Consider the following 20,783-nt stretch of genomic DNA (forward strand, 5'->3'; position numbering starts at 1 on the left):
GTGATTGTGCACTAACTGCCTCTGAAATAGCACAAATTCACTAATTTTGTCCCATCTCCTTGGATTTAGGGTGTTTCCATGTCTTGCCTCTATAACCCTGCACAGTCTGGGGTCTGGCTCCATGAAGTTGAGATTAAGGTGGCGCACAGGTCACATCATCTAATGAATGACTCAGTTTTTCTGTGACCACACACAGCCTTTATGCCTCTGGTTTGGATTAATCCTACAACAGTGTAAATCTGGGATCGAGCAAACATCTCCATGATTGTTAACAGAAACCTCTGGAATATCAAAAGTAATGAAAAACAATTTTTAGCTTATTTTCTGAAATAACACGCAAACAACACTGCATTTAAAGAAAATCGTGACAAAAAAAAAACAATAAACATTTAGAAATGGCTTTAAACTCTAACAAAGTCATCATCAGTTTATTAAAATTGTTCCTTCCATCTGCTTATAGGCACATTAAAGGTCAGTTTCACTATTCATGACATCTCAAATTATGACTCAAAAAGGCTGTAGACAATTATTGTCCAATTCAATAAACACTCTTCAACTCTACAAATTAAAATATGCAATCAATGAATATTTTAACTCCATTAGCAAAGTTAGAATTTTAGGCAAAAGTCCTGACATCAATCTGAGCTCTGTAAAAGCTGACTTGTGTCTTTGTAATGTTTAGTACTTTATGATTATTGAAATATCTGACATACAGAGGCCATCATGCATTAAACAGCTGATTCAGGCAATGCAAAATGAATCTGATTATCTCTGAGTTTGGGATTGGGGAAAAAAAATCCCAAGCCCCAAAAGTCCCACACCTGGAAACACTTCTCTGACATCACTGTTCAAACCATCTAACAAAAGATTAGGGAAGGAATGTGCAGCATGGAGACTGTGTCCAAGTCCTGTCAGTGTAGGGTGATCTCTTCTTCTTCATCATCACATTCATCAGTAGCCGAGTCCTTACTCTCATCCCCATTTCGCTGCAGTAACGGCAGCTCGAGTTCTGGGCTCTTACTCTTGAGCTGCCTTAAAGAAGGACCCTTATCTGATGGAAGATAGAAAATTTACACCATCAGCATGGTCACCACTCTGCAAAGTCTCCTTCCTCCTTTCCTTTTTAAGGATTCTGAAGAAAACTGTGACATTACATGTAGAAAATGTGATATGTAAACTAGAAATTGGAGAACAGGCTGTTCGGTGAATAAGGGCACATTCTCACCCAGAAATGTAACTTAAAACAAAAAAAAATACATATTCAAAATTTCTGGATTTTACTAAAAAAAAAAAAAAAAGAGCTTACCAAAGGTTTTTGTGTAGAAAATAAAAAATATATATTATATGCCATTACAAAAAAGCTTTGAGTATTTTTATGTTTTTAAGATGTAGAGCAGTAAATATGGTGAAAACATAAATAAAACTTACTTTTAGAATAATATGTCTTGAGTCCCACGTGTAGTGAAATACCACACAGACACACAGCGAATCCCAGCCAGTTGAGCATACTCATTTTGTCTCCCATCAGAAAAGCGGCTAAAAGCAGAGTGCATACTTCCTGCAGGAAATCAACACAAGGAACAACAGAGAAGACTTCATTAGACAGCTCTGAAAAAACCCAAGTCCACATGTATATACAGTAACAATCCCTTATTTATTACATAACATTTTTAGAACATATTTACAATTTCACACTGAAAGCAAAAAACAAAACAATGTATGTGTAGACATACTTAGTCAATAAAGTTGATTTTCATAATAAAGATGTTGTTATATGCCCACATCCAAAGCCCTAGTGAACCCTCTGGTCTGTCAGAACGTCCACAAAGATTACACATAACTGCTTTAGTAGCTCACAGTAAGCACCAAAAGAACCGCAACCTCCCATATTAAACTCAGCTATGGCTCTGGTATTGCGGACAGACTTTCTTTGGCTTCACCAATCTAATTCAATTCTATTGATATAGCACCAATTCACAACAACAGTCACCTCAAGGCACTTCTAGTGGCAGCCATCCACCAGCTGGAGGTGAAAAAAGATGTTGACAACACAGAAAGTAAGTAATTACCTTAAAGATCCCTGATATGGATAAGGTGAGGCTGGAAGTTCGGGAGACCAGCAGGAACTCAGAGAAGCCCAAACCAAAGGCCAGCGAGCCGCCAATGCTTAACGTGAAGAGGGAATACAGGAGAGGCGAGAGCTCCGTCACCCGGAATAACTTCTCTGAGGTGCTGAGGCTCAGCCCTGCAGGCACAGAGGAAAGAATCAGGACAGATTTTTTAGGAGTGGCAGCACTCCAGGTAGATCGGCAATTACACAGTTACAATAGTTTTCCACGGACTGCTTATAGGGCTTGCCCACTCATGTCTTTTGAAAGTCCAATATCTTGTAGAGATTTTATAAAGGAGTTCCTTTTTGTTCTTCTTCAAGCTCTTCTGCTTGAATCAGCAGTGTTTTATTTGTAGATTACAGCTCTGGTGTGCAATGTTACGTGCTTGACAGTGGCACAAAAGCAGAGGCCCTCTGTCACTGAGCTACATCTGGACTGATGTGCTCATGCGAGTCCCCTCAGTAAGGCTGCCCTTCGTATCGAGCTGAAATCAGTCCCACTCTTTAAACACAGCTCTATTACCACAGTCAGGGCAGATTATTCACATGGACGCCACCTCATGCTCAGAACGGCCAAAAATCATATCATTCAGTTGACTCTGATAAGTCAGCTGAATGATACCAGCTGGCTGAAATACACCTCTGTGATGCAGTGCATTTACATTACACTGCATCAGTGATGTGATTTTTTTTCACCATTCAAAATAATTAAATGTAATGTTTCTTAAGAACAGTGAGAACACTTCTCATAAATTCCATTTCATAAATTATAAAGAATTTGGGATATCATTTATCTGAAGTGAAGGCAGCTGGACCACACCTCAAACAATCCCCTTCCACTCCAACGTCCACAAATGCATACTTGTCCCACACACTTGTTTGTTCTTGTTCCTGTGCCCCATCGTCTCACTCCCGTGTCATCTCTGATCTGCCAGGCCACGATGAACCGCGAGGAGAGAGAAGACGAGGCAACAGGAGTTTAACAAAATGTGAGATTCTTGCAGCCTTTAAAGCAGTGTCGGTGAAAAGAACTGTGGCTACATTACTGGACCAGTTTTTTGCTTTTAATTACATTCACAGTGTGGCACAATGTGACGCATGGATCTCTGCCTTTGTTTATTATGTGCATACGTTTTAGGAATTGAGACGGACTTCAACACTCTGCACTGCAACTGATGTACAGGTGGGAGTACAGAGGAGAGACGTTACAAGGGAGCTCAAAGCAGAGAAATGAGACGAGCTCGTAGAGTGCAACAGCATATTTGCAATTTCAACACACTGGCCGTTGTGTTGTGCTGAAACCAATCAGGTCTGCGTTCTAAATTTCACAACTTTTCACACTTTGGTTCTTGGGCCTGCCACAGAGTCCAGTAGCAGAAGGAAAAGAAACACTGTGGGTGCCCATTAATCAAGCACCTGCTACAGGGCTTTGATAATCCTCCACTTTCTGCAGCTGAGCTGAACCCCTGAGAAACTACTGCTAATCTATTACACATGTGAGCTATTGCCTATTTACATGTAAATGAGATGTGGGTGTCAGAATAGGCACCGTGTTGACACATAATCAGTTTCTTATGACCATCACACTGCACAGTGGGGTCTGTAAAGGACTTGAAATGCCATAATTAGGGGCCACAAAAGCTCACACAATTCAAATTAGAACAACGATCAAGGGATTTAGAAAAAAAAAACAGCATACAGATTTGAGTGCCGACTTGGCTGAAAGCATTAAAGATGTAAGAAAACAACTAAGCGATCTGTCTATGGAGGAAATAGAATAGAACCTGAGATTCACAAAACAAACATTTTATGGAGTCTGGTTCCAAAGCAACCAAAATACTGGCTAAACAGTTCAAATCAATACAAATAAGTAATGCAGTTAATAAGATTAGAGATCCAAACACCAAGGAACTACTATATGAACCAACACAGATAAAAAATGCCTTTCAAAAATACTATAAAACATTGTATAATCAACCCGACCAGAAAAACGGACAAGAAATTGAAGAGTACTTGGCTCAGTTAGACCTTCCTTCTATTGGGACAACTCAAAATGAATTTTTAACTAAACCCATCACTAAGGAAGAACTGGATAAGGCAATAAGGAGAGTGAAATCTAATTAAAGTCCAGGGAGTGATGGGTATCCCAATGAGTGGTATAAGACTTTTAAAAAGGACTTGGCTCCTATTTTGATAGTACACACTAAAATTCCACCCTCTTGGAAAGAGGTGATTATATCAGTCTTACCAAAAGAAGGTAAAAACAAGGAAAACTGTGACTCTTATTGCCCAATCTCTATCTTAAATGTGGATTATAAATTATTTACATCCATAATCACAAGACGCTTAGAGCTGTTTCTCCCAGATCTGGTGGATGAAGACCAGACAGGATTCAGGGGCGACAGACACAAGATAATATATGACGCACATTGCATATAATTAACAAAGTTAATAAAGAGAAAATCCCAACAGCCTTAGTGAGCTTAGATGCTGAAAAGGCCTTTGATAGAGTCTCTTGGATATTTCTTTTTGCTGTTTTGGACTACAATAAGATCAAATATTTAGGTGTCTAACTAACTAGCGAAATAAGTACACTATACGAGGCAAATTATGTAAAGATTAGTAATACAATCCAAAAAGATTTGATTAAATGGGCTCCACTTGTCATGGACCTTAGCTCAAGAATAGAGGTAATAAAAATGAATGTGCTTCCTCGACTACTGTATCTATTTGGAAAGGGACAAAGCCAAGAATAAGATTTAAAATACTCCAATTAAGAAAAGAAAAAGGAGGACTTGCCCTCCCGAATTTCAAGGAATATTGTTTACTGGTGTTCACCGGATTACACCTCAAAATGGAAGCATATGGAGATAAAGTATTGCTCATCATGTCATCCACAAGCAAGATTGGGAGAAGAAACTATACAGTCTACGAACACAAATCTCATTACTGAATTCACTATTAAACTCTGGTGAATTATAGTGAAGAAATATAGAATTATAGAAGACTGTAATTTGCTGATTTGGCCTGCATATTCTCGAAAATTCCAAAGTGGACAATGGGATAGTACATTTTTAAGATGGGTCAATAAAGGAATTACACCAATGTGCACATTAATAGACGGGAAAACATTCAAATCCTTCGAGAATCTACAGAGACAGTTTGGACTGGATAAATCAGATTTATTTAGGTATTTTCAATTAAGACATTTTTACAATACAGAAATTAGGAAGAAGCTCTTGAGAGAAGGAAGCCATATAATAGAAATAATAACAGGTGCATAAAAAATCCTCCATCAAGAGTTTTATCAAAATTATATAGGGTCTGCAAAATTTGAATAGGAATGAAACAATAATATATATCAAAACAAAAGTGGGAATCTGAATTACTCTTGGTGTCAGAGGATGACTGGCGATCCGTATGTCTCACACAACATAATTCCACCAGCTCTAGACGATGGAGAGAATATGGCTGGAAAAATGTGATTAGGTTCTTTATTACTCCTTATATCAAAAGCAAGCAGCTGAAAACACCCCAATGATGCTGGAGATTATGTGGAGACTTGGACGCCAATCATTCTCATGTGTTTTGGAAGTGTAAAAATATCAAACCTTACTTGGAAAGCATTGCAGTAACAATGAAGAAAGTGCCGTGGGTATGACGTGCCATGTGAGGCACGAGTAATGTATTTTGGAATATGGGAAAATGTAACAAAGGAGGAGCATTACTTGTTTAAAATTATGTTGTTGTCAAGAAAAAAGGTAATAACAAAAAACTGGCTGAAAAGTGACCCTTTAAAATTGGACGAATGGACTGATGTAATCGAGGACATATATATAATGGAGAAAATGACCTACACTTTGAGACTGAAATCTGACAAACACCGAAAACAGTGGACAAAATGGATAGCCTATAAGACTCACTCAGCCCCATAAGGCAGGGACCTCTCCTCCTTGTTTTTTTGTTTTCTCTTCCACAGATTAGGTGTCCTTTATTCCTTTTAGTTTGTTTCTTTTGTGTTCCTTTTTCATATTTTTGTTTGCATGTACTATAAATTTGGAAAAAGTACAAAATAAAAAGTTAAAAAAAAAAATTAGAGGCTACAGAGCTTAATTTAATGCAGGCGACAAAACATGAAAGACAATGAACTCATGTCTATACTCACCTTCATTAAACAGGAAGAGAGGAAACAGCCCAAGGAACATGAGAGGTTGGAGGTGGTACATGGCATCTATTGGGTTTTGAAGGCCTAAAACAGTGCGACATGAAAAAGATGAAAAATGCAGGGAGCTGTGTCCCAGCTGGGAAACCTCAAATCATAGCAGAGTTTTAAATCAGTGCTTTACAAGCCTGGCATATAGTTAAAGTTACTGCTGTTGGGCTTCAATGTGTTTACTTTGTAAATACTTATGGATAGATGTTGCTGTATAAACTCAGAGGAAAGACAGTGAGAAGCAACAACCCCACTTCACCTGCTGTTAATGTTGTGTCAGAACCTGCATTAGAGTCATCACTGGTGGATCTTGTTAACTTGTTGTAGACCATTCAAGGATAACGGCTAGGTTGAAACCACATAACAAGATATTTTAGGTCTCTATGATAGTTGTTTTTTTTTGTATTTCACACCAATCCCCTTTGAAATGGCGTGTGTATCATGTTTTACTGTATACCTGATGAAAGCCACAGCCCAAAATTCATTGGTGTAGATCCAGGTTATAGGCTTTTTAACCTCTTTGGAAGCTGTCACTCCACAGTGACTGAACACTTACCCAGCTCTGCTTTCTGCGTGAGGACCTGAGTGAGGGTCCATCGAATCCCCCCTATGAAGGATGCTAGGAGCACCAGAATAAAGCCTTCCAGGTTAAACTGGGTTGACTCAAAGGTAAACATAAAGAGACCGCAGGAGATCAACAGGACCACCAGGATCAGAAACGGGTTCTGGATTAAAAAGGGAGAAAAGACAACGACACGCAGCAGTTTCAAGTTAAAATTGCACAGGAAACAGAAGAAGAAAGAAAGTAGAGGATGACGGATAAAAGAAGAACAGAACAAAGCACAAACTAGAGGAGAGAGTAGACGAGAGGTAATGACTGCTCATGTGATGAAACCCCCATCAAGCTACACAAAAACACCACTGTGCTCTGTAACAGGAAGTGATACAATACCACAGTGAGAGCTCAAACGCCTCAAAGCGCTGTGACTGACTATTGTGATTTGGTGCTAAAGGTGGACAGAATTAAAGCTTTAGGCTATGACACCATTAAGAAAAATTGGTGTCAACCCGAACCGGTTATAAATTTGTGCAGGACTTTTTTCAGATTAGAAAGTTCTCATGTTCTGCTACAGCCACAGTGCACTTTGTGAACGTTGCTGGATGTCTGCTTTGTGCATTGCACCACAATCGAGAAAAACAGACTAAAGAATTGCCTCTTGCATCATTTTGCCTGTATAAGAAGCATGCTTAATTCTCCAGTTGTGTCTAGGTGACATTAAAGTGAAGACAAACTGCACTGTTCGCACTGCTGTCAGTGTCATGTGATCGGTACACTCACCGGCTCCTCCAGTTTAAAGACCAGAGAGAAAAACAGGATAAAAAGCACTGCTGAGGACTTGGTCATGGTATACCTTGAATGACACAAAATAAAAGTCGTAGAATATGTAAAGAACAATACAATGACTGGTTAAGATAAAATACTGACACATATGAACTTCTAATAAAAACGTCCAAACCACAAACTTACAGGCTAATGGTGATGAAGAGGAAGCTCCAATTGGAAAAGACCAATAGTCCAGCGCTGTTGCGATGGCTGCAGGTAAGAAGGACAGAACTTAGGAGTACAGGATGACAGGTTCATTTTAAAACTTAAACACAGTTAAAGCCACTCATTTCAGTGCATTTAGAGTGACTAAATGCATTTAGAAGCACAAATACTGACTAAAAAAAACCCAACAACAACAACATGTATGTATATAATTAATCCCACTGCCCTTTATTCACATATTAAAATCACCTTGATGTCGTTTTAGTGTATACAGTACAACAGAACAAAATATTAATTACTTTTGATTTAATTTCTCTTTTGCTTTTCTTAGTCTAGGGCTGCTCAATTAATCGAATTTTAATCACGATTACGATCTGGGCTTTCAACGATCATTAAAAATGACTGAGCCGATTATTAGCCCCTCCCTTGTGCTTTACTCTCGCGCTGCTCCCTGTGGCAAATCGAGCGCACCTCTCCTGCATTTCGAACACGTGTCACAACATTAAGAGCAGCGGTCTCCAACCTTTTTGCGCCACAGACCGGTTTATTAGTGATGTGCGATACCACTGATTTCCTTTCCGATCTGATACCAAGTAATATTCAGGGTGGTATCGACGATACTGATCCGATACCGATACTTTGTACCAAAACTTATTTATTGTATCTCAAATTATAGCGTCATAATGATTACAGGACATCAGATTACTTGTTCTTATCACTTAATAATGCAGAGTTCATCATATAGAAATAAAAAAACTGAAGTTGTGCTATTTGAACACCTTGCCTGCAGCACTAAAGGACTCCCTGAGAGACGTCTGTCTCGCCCTAGCAGACCTGTCCCTCTCCTCCACTTCAGTTCGCCTCACCATACGCTCGTCATATTCTGTGATATGATTTACTCTGAGGTGTTTGACAAGGTTAGTGATGTTGCCACAACCATACATGCCATCCCTCCCGATTTTTCCGGGAGAATCCGACCATTCTCCTGAATATCGCAGAATTCATAGCGCAGCCCAGCCAATTCCAGTTTCCAACAATGACGGCAGCTGCTTAGTTTTAATATTACTCTTATTTCTCTTTCTCTGGGTCGCAAAAAAAACTTTTAACATGTTTTCAGGTGAGAATGTAGCTGTGTAAACTTCAAACATCTGAGCCGACCGACACATCGTCTTCAAACCCCCGCGGTCTTTCACTACTCGGGTTAAACATGATATATAAGTCACTTTGATAACTTAAAAATGTTATTGTTTGGCTTTTTCAGTGTTTTATTTGTTCGTGAGTAAATCGGTTTGGCTGAGATTAAAGTTATTAGATTAGATTAAACTTTATTAATCCCTCGGGGGGGTTCCTGGGGTTTTCACACAGCTGAATAAACGTCAAACAGAAAACTGATTAAACAGAAGTGTGAGAAGGTCGAGAGTTTACGCCAGCGCCCTGTTATACTTTAGATAGCAAGGAGCAGACGGCTGAGTTCCACTCTACCGAGGGAGCTCGTGACGTACTACCCGGCTTTCTTTAGACCGCAAAGGCCGAGGTCCTCAGGTGGAAGCAGCCTCTGAATTTGGACACCCCCGCTGTTTCCAGGCCGGCCAATAATAACGGTGACATTTAACGTATTTTATCCGATAAAATAAACACTGTAAAATGTATTTACCTCCCCCCAACAGCCCTTTTGAATGTCTCCCTAATTCTGAGGTCTCAAGGTTGGCAAGTATGGCCACAACACCTCATTTTTTTGCCACATGTATCGCAAACAACGTCTCAGTTGTTTGTGGAGGTAAAATACGTCCACACAATTACGCTCAGCCATTGTGGTGAGTGCGCACTAGCGGCTGCGAGACATTTATACAGCCATATTTCGCACATGACTATGAAAGGCGGAAGAGGAAGTAGTTCCTTTGAATGTAGACAATCCGAATGTTATAGTTTCTTTCCACTGTGTTCCTGTTAATGATAAACTACAAATTTACCCTAAATTACTAAAATATTGATATTTTAATGTGAGAATCGATTCTAGAACATAAATGACTGGTATCGGAGGAATAGATATTTCAGGATCGATCCGCACATCACTACAGTTTATGCCCGACAAGATTTTCATGGACCGGCCTTTAAGGTGTCGCGGATAAATACAACAAAATAAAACTAGTACCGGTACCAAAAAAAGAAAATTTATTCATAACACACGTGAAAAGACCAAGGAAAACCGAGTAAACGATAAAAACGATAACAAAATAACGCTAAAAACCGATAAAAACCCTGAAAACTATACATTTCACACCTGAGCCTCAACTCTCGCGGCCCGGTACCAAACGACTCACGGACCGGTACCGGTCCGAGGCCCGGGGTTTGGGGACCGCTTATTAAGAGGACCCGAGGGAAGCTCGGAAAGCTAAGCAGAAGTTATTTGGAGAGGAGAGTGACTGCTGTTGGTTGAAAAGAGAGGTAAAAAACTTCAGTGGTGTGGAAACATTATGGGTTTGCGGAGTCAGACGTGGATCAAGTAGACATATGCTGTGTCCCAATTCGGGGTCTGCACGCTTGAAGTACGCGCACTACGCGTACTACGGACGGTGCGTACTATAAGTACGGGAAGTGCGGAAGTGAGAGGCTTGTGAAATGGGACGGTATATGCTTCGTCGCGCTGTTCAGGTTGCCTAGCAACCATGATACTAACCGCGAGACACGTTACATACAGCTTCGTTTGACAGAAATGAAGGAGAAAAATGTTTTGTTGGTCATTCATGTTTGTCATGACATCACTTTGATTAGTTGAGTATCTGAGGCTGAAACCACAGGACTGTAAAACATGATTCAAGGGCTTCATTTCTGTACTGAACAGTCATTTAAGATTAGCTAGTAAATAATAATTAGTTAATGTTGTTCATGAGACTAAAGTCATCTCACTGTGGTAATGTAAATATAATATGGCCAATATTATAGTATTGTCAGATTATATATATATATATATATCACTGACTTTCAGCTTGTTGTGTTTGTGGATATATGACTGACTTTAATTATCCATAAAATCATCAGATTCTCTGTAAGATTAAGGTCGACTATATGTATATTTAGAAGTAGAGGCTTTAAAACCAAGTTAATGCTGAAAGTACAAACATCACTAGTGTCACATAACTTTGCCGACATGTGGCCAACAGCAATGTTTTAATGTTCTTCATTATTAAACATTCGCACATGAATAAGTGACGTCATATTCAGTACTTACTTTTGACAGTTCACTTTTCGGCCGCTCCCTTCTGCCGTATTTTGCGGCAAAATTATCCACACCCACCGCCGCACTATGACTTGTGGGATATATGGGACCACGAAGCGTGCACCGGACCACGCTTGATATTTGGGGAAATCGACGGCGCATTTGGAGTATGCATTTGAAGTACACTTCGAATTGGGACAGCCGTCGTCGCGTGGCGGTGACGTAACCGCACTTAAAATGCGTACTTCAAGCGTGCATACCCCGAATTGGGACACAGCAATAGTGTGTAAACTTTGCTACAGTGTCGTAGCTGCACCACAGAGCAACACTGCAAAGTTCACTAAACATAGATGTTTACATTTTTCATTTATTTTTTATATTGCAAACATTTGCACTGTTATCAGTATTTGCACACTATTTTATATTATTTTTGACAATCTTTAAAGTCATTATTCAATACATTGTTATTGTTAAATATCGTCAAATAATCGAGATCTCAATTTCAGTGAAAATAATTGTGATTATCATTTTTGCCATAATCGAATAATCGAGCAGCCCTATCTTAGTCTTTGATTCACTTTTTCCTTCTGACTCTTTTAAACTAATCTTATTACAACTTAAGTTTGTGCAGAATTTTAGTTTATACAAGGCAAAACTGGTTTGGAACGGTTCATTTAGTGCACTTGCTTTTAAATATCTTAATCATTCTCGTCGGGGTTGTCGTATTTATTCTCTCCACGTGGACTTTAGACGAAGCATTCTACAGAGCTTAGTCAATCGGTGAACCCGATAAGAGGCGAGTGTCCCCCGTCTAAATCACCAGTCTCCAGACTCAAGATAAAAAAACTCACCTGTGGGTGCTACTTTTCTGAGGTACTCTTTCCATCTTAGAGTAACGCGAGGTTTTCCTGTCCACCACTGCACAGCCTGTCGTGTCAGAGCTGACAGACAGAAGATGATGGTGAGGTGAACTAAAGTCATGAAGAGGGGGTAATGGAAGTCCTAAGAAAGGGAGAGAAACAGTTGGGGTCATCCCAGGATGGCCTAGTCAGTGTAAGTCTCTTTCTCAGGATCCAGGAGATCCCCACACAAGCAAAGCAGAGCGTCCTCAGGTGCTTATTTTCATTAATCACCTTTAATACAACCAAGCATGTTATAGGAAACTGACATGGCTGTATGAGCTTCTTTACTCACCTTCATTAGCCATTTGTTATAGAATGTGATGCCTATAGAGAAGACATAGTAGAGAAGAACTAATCCAACAGTGCGCAGCCCCCTGCACAGGAACTGGACTGGGCACGCCATACGGGACTGCCAGGACCAGCTGTCCACAACACACAGCTACAGCAGAGGGGCCATCTCCGACCTGAACCCACATCCTCCCCGAACAGCCATACCAGACCTTTTTACAGCAGAAAAGGAGCAGAAACACCGCAGAGAAGAAAAGCAATGTTAGAGCAGGACTGCGTTTGTGCATATTAATGCTAGTTAGTGGAACAGGCGCTCAGACAGAATTTAAGCGAAACCTATTTGATACAATGTTAACATAACGGCAACATTTATTTTAGCTCAAATTAAACGTTATCAGCTACTAGCATTCTCTTAACTGGTTCTGCTAGCGGATAAGCAGCTGGTAACAATCTTAAAAACTGTCCGTTAACCAACAGAAACATCAGACAGCCCCAGCAGATGAACTCACCAGCAACTGTACTCCAACAGTGACTGAGAGAGGAAGGCTCACTGGATAGCTGCTACGTTTTATAGGTCAAACTGGCTTCTTTGTTAACTTGCCTTATAGTTCATTAGCTAACATTAGCCTGTCATTTAGCATCTATATGGACTTGTTAACATTTTCAGGCCAGTAATTAGCTATAATACTCAATCCGGTTGACTGAGATAAGCTTTGAACATCACTTGGCAGGGCAGGAGTCCACAGCAAGATCCACGGAGACGTGTCACTTACTCACGGCAATGAGCACGTGCTGAGCCCCCGCGGTAAGGCTCTCAGTGTTTACTTGGAATCTGAGCCCTCTGTTCAAGCACCGAGATCCATTTCTTTCCACGAATGCTGTGAGGTGTTGTTCTTCGATCAGCCACTTGAACAATGCTCCTGTTTCCACTCACACCACCAACTTACCATCGCCCATTGTGCATAGTTTTTCTAGGTCTAGGGTGTAGCTAAAATAATACCAAATGAAATTGGCTTAGCTTAAACACACGTGAATGTAGCTTTTTACATTCTAAGCAAGCTACTCGTCGGTGATTCCCGCATACACCCGGCGATATGAAATTAAGTTTGGTCTTCCGATACAATCAAACAGATCGTGCTTTAAAGAAAACTCACCGTCAGCTGTGTTGGCTATACTGACGAATAACACGAGTAAATTTACGAGAGATGGCCACAAGGGGGAGTATCTGTGACTTCTAGCCCTGTCTGTTTCCTCTCCAAACCACCACTTCCTCAGTCAAGGAAACAAAAGCGGAAGTCGGCGCACTTAACAAGCTGTTGTTGTGAGACAGTCGTGAACAAGCACAAGGTAAGGTTAATGCTAACGCATATTTAACAATGAGCAGCTAATGTTGAGGTTTGAATAACGCTTGCGGGTGTTTTTCAGCAAATGGCGGAGGAGGAGGACGAGCCAGGCTTCGACGAAGAGTTGGAGGACGGCTCCGGCGGGGTGGATGTCGGCTACGGCAAGAGAAAGAGACTCTTCTCCAAGGAGCTCCGGTGCATGATGTACGGATTTGGAGATGACCAGAACCCTTACACGGAGTCTGTGGATATTCTGGAGGATCTGGTGATCGAGTTTATCACGGAAATGACCCACAAGGCCATGTCTATCGGGCGCCAGGGTCGCGTCCAGGTGGAGGACATCGTTTTCCTAATTCGCAAAGATCCCAGGAAGTTTGCTAGAGTCAAAGATCTGCTGACCATGAACGAGGAGCTGAAGAGAGCTCGAAAAGCTTTTGATGAAGCAAATTATGGCTCTTAAACTCACAACGGGACTGGTTGTTATTCCTCCCATGACCTTTGTTTCTTTTAATTTACTGTTCGTTTGCTCGTGAGTTCATTCAGTCTTCAGACTGTATGTTTGCGTCATTTGTGTGTTTATAGACAGTATAACAATGACAACGAATTTCAGTGTATATGCTTGATTTCAGACTTTTTGGTTATGTAAAATAAAGCAACTTGCCAATAGTTTTAAAATGACCAGGTCCTCATCGTCATTTCTTGTGCACAAACAACTTTTTTAAGCATCAGAACCAGAAACTGAAATTGGTTTAAAAAGAACTCACAAATGTTAACAAATGAGTTTTTCAGTTGTTTAAAAAAACAACTTGCTTTCCTGTTTATAGGATTCTAGGCGTAAACATAACGAAGGGTTCAGCATTCAGAGGCACTTTGGTGAAGAGCTCAACAGTTTCACATTTCTTAGTGTATAATTTAAAGGACGGGGCTTTGTTTGCTTGTTTGGGTTTTTTTTAGTGTAAATCACTGCACAGACTGCGTTTGTGGTCACGTATCCACAAATGCAGATGAAACATCAACCAATCACAGAAAAAATTATTTGTGGAAGAAACACTCCCTTTCCTTTCACTTGAACACATTAACCCTGAAAAGCCGGAACTATGAAATCATTCCCAGAAAAAAAAAAAACATAATTTGAAACTGGAGTGTTTATTGCCTTGTCATGATTTTATAAAAATGAGAAATATCAATTTGCAATTTGAGTTTAAATTTGAATCCCATTTGCAAAATCTGGTAGTTTATTGTGGATTCAGTAAAAGGACTAGATGTTACAGTCCCTGATAATGCATTGCTTTAAATGGTGAAAATCTTGAGGGGTGGCTGTTATAAGGAAGGGCAGCCCAGAAACTTTACCAGCGGCATACATTGTTGTGGCTGCCATTTTTCCTTCCTTGGTTAAGTTTAGGTATTAGAGATCTGATCTAGATTATCATATTAAACTTTGGGACACATCGTCAGTAGTGGACCTTGGATTCATCGGGTGTTTCGGCCATTATCACTAGACACCCTCATCCAAGAAGGCCCTGCCAGGGTTGATCAGGCTCGGAGTGTGTCACTGGTTTATGTTAAATTGTTATTTATCTTCTTTCTTCTGTTTAGCTTTCTACAGTTTATTTTCTTCTATCTATTCACTGGAACTTATTTAGGTTTTTCACTGGTGATGGAGAGGTCTTAAAATCGAACAAAACCTATATTTCAAATATTATCTGATTCTCTTGGTGTTACAGAGTTAGAGGACTCAGGCGAAGTGGAAATCCATGGACGTTAGGTCCTTTGTGGGCATTAGGTTCAAAAACACTGCTGGACGTCGCACAAGGATACAATATACAGTATTTTATAAATCAGACAGCCTTCGTTAATGAGCTCACCAGTAGCTAGAGGCGAAGCCCTTCAATAGTAACTATTGCTATTGGAGGGAGAAAGCAGACAAGCAGCTGTCCAGTGATCTGAAGTTCAGCAGCTCCATTTTATAGGTCAGTGGAGCTTATTTCAGCAGGGCAATGCTAAAGCACTGTTATTTATAACAGCGTGTCTCTGTGGTGAATGTGTCCCTTTCATAACACTTTTGTTTTAAAGCACAGCATTGTGCTGTGTTACCAATCTGATACGTGAAGAGTGGATCTGCACAAGAATTTAAGCATGATTTTATTTTGAATAAATAAATGAAATTTAAGTATTTAACTTAAACCCACAGATTGAATCCTCAAATATATGTGAAATATCTAAAGAAAAGGCTTTAGATAGATTCAGGTTGTGTAAATGACATTACACGAGGAGGGTTGCTCTTCATGTCCCACTTCTGGACACGCTGTGGTAATGAAACAAAAACACAATACAGTAAATTAAGCCACAACTGCTGAGCATCTGAAATCCTATGTCAAGCACCGAATGAAAAACAAACCAAAAAAAAAGAAGCCAATTTGCCTTGTAAAACTACACCAGCTGGTGTCATCATCTCCCAAACACTCACAGAGGGTTGTTAAACACAGAGGGAAATGTGTTCCAGTCCCAAAGTTTCAGGAGCAAGTTGCTGGTATTCAAAAATAGGAGTGTTCCAGATTTTTTTTATAGAAAAGTGTCATAAATATTTGTCAAAGCAAACAGTTTGCAACCCGCAATTAAACTTTATCAACACAGCCAGGAATATTAGACATGATGCCGACCTCATCTGTGCCCACATGCGTGATGAACTGAGGTTTTGCGACTGTCCGTAATGTCCAAATAATTCTGACCTCAGTCGAGGCTTTTGGTTATTTTAAAAGCAAAACTGGCTGTGGTTGGAACAAAACGGACAAAAAGAGGAAAAGAAACAGATTTTATTAATATTCCTCAAAACAAAATTATTACACAGACCATAAATATGACAGACCAACTACAAGTGAGCATGTGTTAGTTCATTTATTTCAAGCAAATTACTTCTTTGTACAGTGAAGTGGTTGAATGAATTGGTCTAAGCAGCAGGTAACAGGCTGCCCGTCTATCTAGACTACATCTAGATCAGAGCTTTACCAGCAGAGAGGGGGAGGGGGTCACTGATGACACGACATGCCATGCGTACTGCAAAAGCTGTGTGCAGTGGAAAAAAAAACCCTGTTGCAGCCTTGCTGTCCTGTTACAGGGCTGGGTGTCAGCACGGCATCTAGGGGATGTCTGCATTTACAAGCGAGCCAGGGAAAAGATGTTGCCCAGCCAGCGACCCCCCACTGGGTGCTCTAGCTGTCTGTTGAGGACTTCTATAAGGATGGAGAAGAAAGGCAGTGAACCAGGTGGACAAGAGGGAGAAGGAGGGAGTGGGTCAGAATGGGGGTTCACAGAAGGGTGGAGGGAATGTCCCATGAGTCTTTCTTGTTCTACTGCACATTCTCCATCATCTTGAGGAATTCTGATAAAGAAAAGAGAAATTCGACAGCATTACATTTTACATCCATTTCTTTATTTACTTGACTAAACTGTAAAGGAAACAGGTAGTAGTTCAGCTCAAGCTTTGATTTTTAAGATGATGACAGGAGTGTAGGAACTGTACAACACAGCCCTAGTAGGCAACAATATGGTCCCTAAAGTCTGACTGTAAAACCTGATATGCCATAGAACAAGACTGATACAGCTTATTGGTACTCTAGCAAAGCTGCAGCCAATAAACAGGATTTTTCCCCCCTCATGCACTCTCTACCTCCTTCATAGAGACTCCTCAAGGTTCAATAATAAGTGAGCTGACAGCTTCATCATTTTCATTTGATACATACCGTCAAAGTCCAGCATGCCGTCGCTGTTCTTGTCTCCATCCTTCAGCAGCTCATCGATCTCCTCCTCTGAGATGGTCTCGCCGGTGCTTGCGGACTGATAAGGGCAAACTCATCTCTGTCGATGTAACCGTCGCCGTTCCTGCGCACACGACAACAACAAAATGTGCGTGAATGTAAAGGTCGAGTAAAGGTGATGTAGCAACAAAAAACCCCAAAAAACAAACACACACAACACACACACACACACACACACACACACACACACACACACACACACACACACACACACACACACACACTGTTTACACTAATCGTGTGTGTGAGCGCGAGCGTACTTGTCAAACACACGGAAGCAGTCTGCCAACTCTTCCTCGCTCTTTCCGGCCTCGTCCTCCTTCATCAGTCTCACCATCATGACCAAAAACTCCTCGAAGTCGATGCTGCCGCTACCTGAGGGTTTAGTGGAGCCATGTGATTGATACGCATCAGATCAACCCATTGTCGTGATAACTTTGTTGACCGTTTTACACATGGAAACACCGGGACTTCAATAGAACAACCCAGAATTTGTTAGTGCAGTAAAAATGTCATGTTGACGGGGTGTTTAGAAGTACCACCACCTCTCCGGCTAATTACTGAATTACCATAAAGTGTCCCTGTGTGTAAAAAACACTTACGGCGCACAGCTGGTCTGCTGTGTCGCCATCAGGCATAAAATACATTTCCCGTTTCTCACCGTCCTCATCGACCTCCTCGATGATCTCATCCAGCTCCTCTCTTGTCGGGTTCTGGCCCAGCATCCTCATCACGGTACCCAACTCCTTGGTGCTGATATCACCGCCACCATCGGTGTCGAACATGTCAAAGGCGGCCTTGAACTCTGGAGAAACGAGAATTGAATGAAGGCGTGTGTTTGTTCCAAGCTGGTCTCATTTCTCAGTTTGGTACTTTTCTGCTTTATTGTTCTTTTTCACCGAGCATTAATCGTCGCGATAGGACACCATTATCCTTTGGAATAGCACCCCAGTTTGCTTTTATCGACTGAAAAACTGCGAGGTCCGCTTCTTTGTGAATAATTCTCATTGTGCTATTCTTGGTTTTTCTTTCATACCAGTTTGCTCCATCTGGCTTCACGCCGTGGATCTGCATTCTCTTTAGACTGTACTAGCTCTTGTGGTAGAAAAAAAATGATCTGAAGTAGAACTGATTGGCTTATTGTGTGATTGCATTTAAGGGTGGTATAATTCAAAACATGTATCACGCGTAGTTTCATTCATAGCTTACATTTCATAGCTTACTGCTTACTGTTATTTAGGCTAAGCAACTAGTACTGTACTCACCAGCCAACATGTCCTCGCTCAGGTAGGAGCGGGCCTCTTGTTGCGCGTCAGTCTGGAAGAAAGCAGGGTCCAGTGCATCACTTCACTCATTACATGTTTCATTTAGGCTTAGTTGATTATTCCAGTTAAACTTGCTTGTTTTAGCCAAGCACGGTGGCAAAATAATTCTTTATCATATTTTCTATTCGTTTTAAACAACCTAACCCCACCCCCCCCCCCCCACACTACACGGATCATCTCCACTGTGCGTAAAAATACTTTTACGCACAGTGGAGATGATACATTTCAGAGATTCAGGATTGATATTTTAAACTTGTGACTGTAATATTTACAGAGTGATTAATGGTTGTAATAATGATACTGAAACATGCTATCACAAGTCACACGATAATATGGGTGCATCTCGAAAGGATTCTTGAGCTTGATGAGAATTTGTCCGGCTATTTCAGGCTCAACACATTAGCTTCGCTGTATAAGGTTTGCAGACATCCAATCCCGAGGAATTTGTTGCCTAAGCAGAATCAGCACCTTCCCAGCTGACACCCATCCTGCCCATCAACACCCAGTGTTAACTTCCCACAAGGATTAAAAGTAGTCTATTTACAACAGATAACTGGCTAAAATATGAGTTTGAGCATATTTCATATCAATTTAACTCAAAACCAGCAGAGAAAAAAAAAACTACGTGGAAAAAAATGCTGAATTACTAAAAAGAAAAAAACAACTATTTTAGGGGAAAGCAACATATACATATCTGAACAACACCAACAGAAAGAAATATGCTTCTCAGAAACTCAGCTAATGATTTTTACACATTCACATGCCTTTATTCCTTTATTGCTCACTCTCTAATGAAACCAGCCGATAGCTGAACTGGTCATTTGCACAACTGATTGGTCTTACCATGTTTGTGGATTAGCTTTTCCCCCCCAAATATCCAAGGATAAAAGAAAAGCCCAAAGGAGTGGTCAATCCGTGTGCACCCCAACAGAGAGACTAGACATCAAGTGATGGTTCAGAGACACTTTAAACGGGACAAGGAGGTCCCGCCCCCTGCCTCTCACAGGCCTCCAGATTTAGTATCCTGAACTTTTAGGGTTCTGGGGCCAAGGCAAGCCAATCACACTTTCGAGGTGAAGGCTCCATTTTATTGAAGTTGTGGTTTTAAGTATGCTAAAGAAGTAAAGGATATATTTTCAAATGAGAGGAGATCCAAAGTTTGTGGGGGAAATGCATGAAAGCGTCACACTGAGATTGTCCTCAGATGTTGGATATGAGAAGGAACCCAGCTTACTTCAAAAGAATTCACTCTGGAAAACCAGAGAGAAAGAAAACTGAAAATACAGAATTTTTCTATAAAATAAATAAAAAAGCACCATACTTCTTAGAAAAGGCCCCATTGCAACTCTCAGTAGTGAGATCATAAAACAAGATTCCCACCCTTCCTTCAAAATAATAAAATACAAACACAAATCTGGCTCACATCAGTGCATGCATGTCAGTGTACTGTTGATTTCTATTTCGCCTTGTAAATACAAAACAGAAAACAACAAGGGAGAGCCAAAGATTAGTGAGTAAGCTTTGGGTTTTGTGGTGATGGAGATTCAATCTGGATGGGAAACTCTAAACCAAGAGGAAAATGCTGTGAGACCAGACCTCTAACCTCTCCTTAGAGGTGCCCTGAATAGCCGGCAGATTTCAGACCCTGCTACTACTTAACTTATTAAACACAACCAGCTGCTCCTTATATGGTGTGCAGTTCCCAAGGGAGGGACCCAAGGTAAGAGACCAGAAGGGAGGACAGGATACTGAGAAGAGGAGCAGACCTGAAGAGAAGGAGGTGGGAGGTGCTTTTGAGAGGTGGTGGGGGCTTGCAGACTATATACTCCAGAGGGAGAGCTGCACATTGCAAGGGGAGATTTAACTCATCCGCTCTGTGAATTTCCAGCTCAAGCCTTTGATTCTTGGGTTTGCATCTCATGCTTGGGGCTATAATCTGAGGGTTATTGACTTCTGTGCTGGAAGACTACTTCATGAACAGGCTACATGCTTAGGAGAAGACTAAATCGGAAGAGGTTTAT

The 20,783-nt window shown here is 40.7% G+C and overlaps 3 protein-coding genes across 3 annotated transcripts; 1 reads left to right on the top strand and 2 right to left on the bottom strand.

Annotated features, from left to right (window-relative positions):
* Positions 1 to 296: 296 nt before the first annotated feature.
* Positions 297 to 13,407, bottom strand: LOC146494891 (solute carrier family 35 member H1-like). Its single transcript, XM_085145633.1, is given in 10 exon segments — positions 297 to 1,051; positions 1,429 to 1,558; positions 2,070 to 2,245; positions 6,276 to 6,359; positions 6,880 to 7,048; positions 7,663 to 7,735; positions 7,852 to 7,895; positions 7,898 to 7,917; positions 11,941 to 12,091; positions 12,284 to 13,407. Coding segments are annotated over 10 exon segments (1,098 nt in total). The 5' UTR covers positions 12,395 to 13,407; the 3' UTR covers positions 297 to 911.
* Positions 13,408 to 13,486: 79 nt separating this feature from the next.
* On the top strand, positions 13,487 to 14,300 carry taf13 (TATA-box binding protein associated factor 13). The gene is made up of 2 exons (XM_085145637.1): positions 13,487 to 13,626; positions 13,705 to 14,300. The coding sequence occupies exon 2, from the start codon at positions 13,708 to 13,710 to the stop codon at positions 14,080 to 14,082; it is 375 nt and encodes a 124-aa protein (XP_085001763.1). The 5' UTR covers positions 13,487 to 13,626; positions 13,705 to 13,707; the 3' UTR covers positions 14,083 to 14,300.
* A 2,198-nt stretch (positions 14,301 to 16,498) lies between these two features.
* On the bottom strand, positions 16,499 to 19,742 carry tnnc2.2 (troponin C2, fast skeletal type, tandem duplicate 2). Its single transcript, XM_085145636.1, is given in 7 exon segments — positions 16,499 to 17,001; positions 17,363 to 17,462; positions 17,465 to 17,501; positions 17,698 to 17,812; positions 18,099 to 18,242; positions 18,703 to 18,754; positions 19,606 to 19,742. Coding segments are annotated over 7 exon segments (483 nt in total). The 5' UTR covers positions 19,609 to 19,742; the 3' UTR covers positions 16,499 to 16,969.
* Positions 19,743 to 20,783: the final 1,041 nt, after the last annotated feature.

Source organism: Neolamprologus multifasciatus, chromosome 20 (genome assembly GCF_963576455.1).
Source record: "Neolamprologus multifasciatus chromosome 20, fNeoMul1.2, whole genome shotgun sequence".
Taxonomy (NCBI): domain Eukaryota; kingdom Metazoa; phylum Chordata; class Actinopteri; order Cichliformes; family Cichlidae; genus Neolamprologus; species Neolamprologus multifasciatus.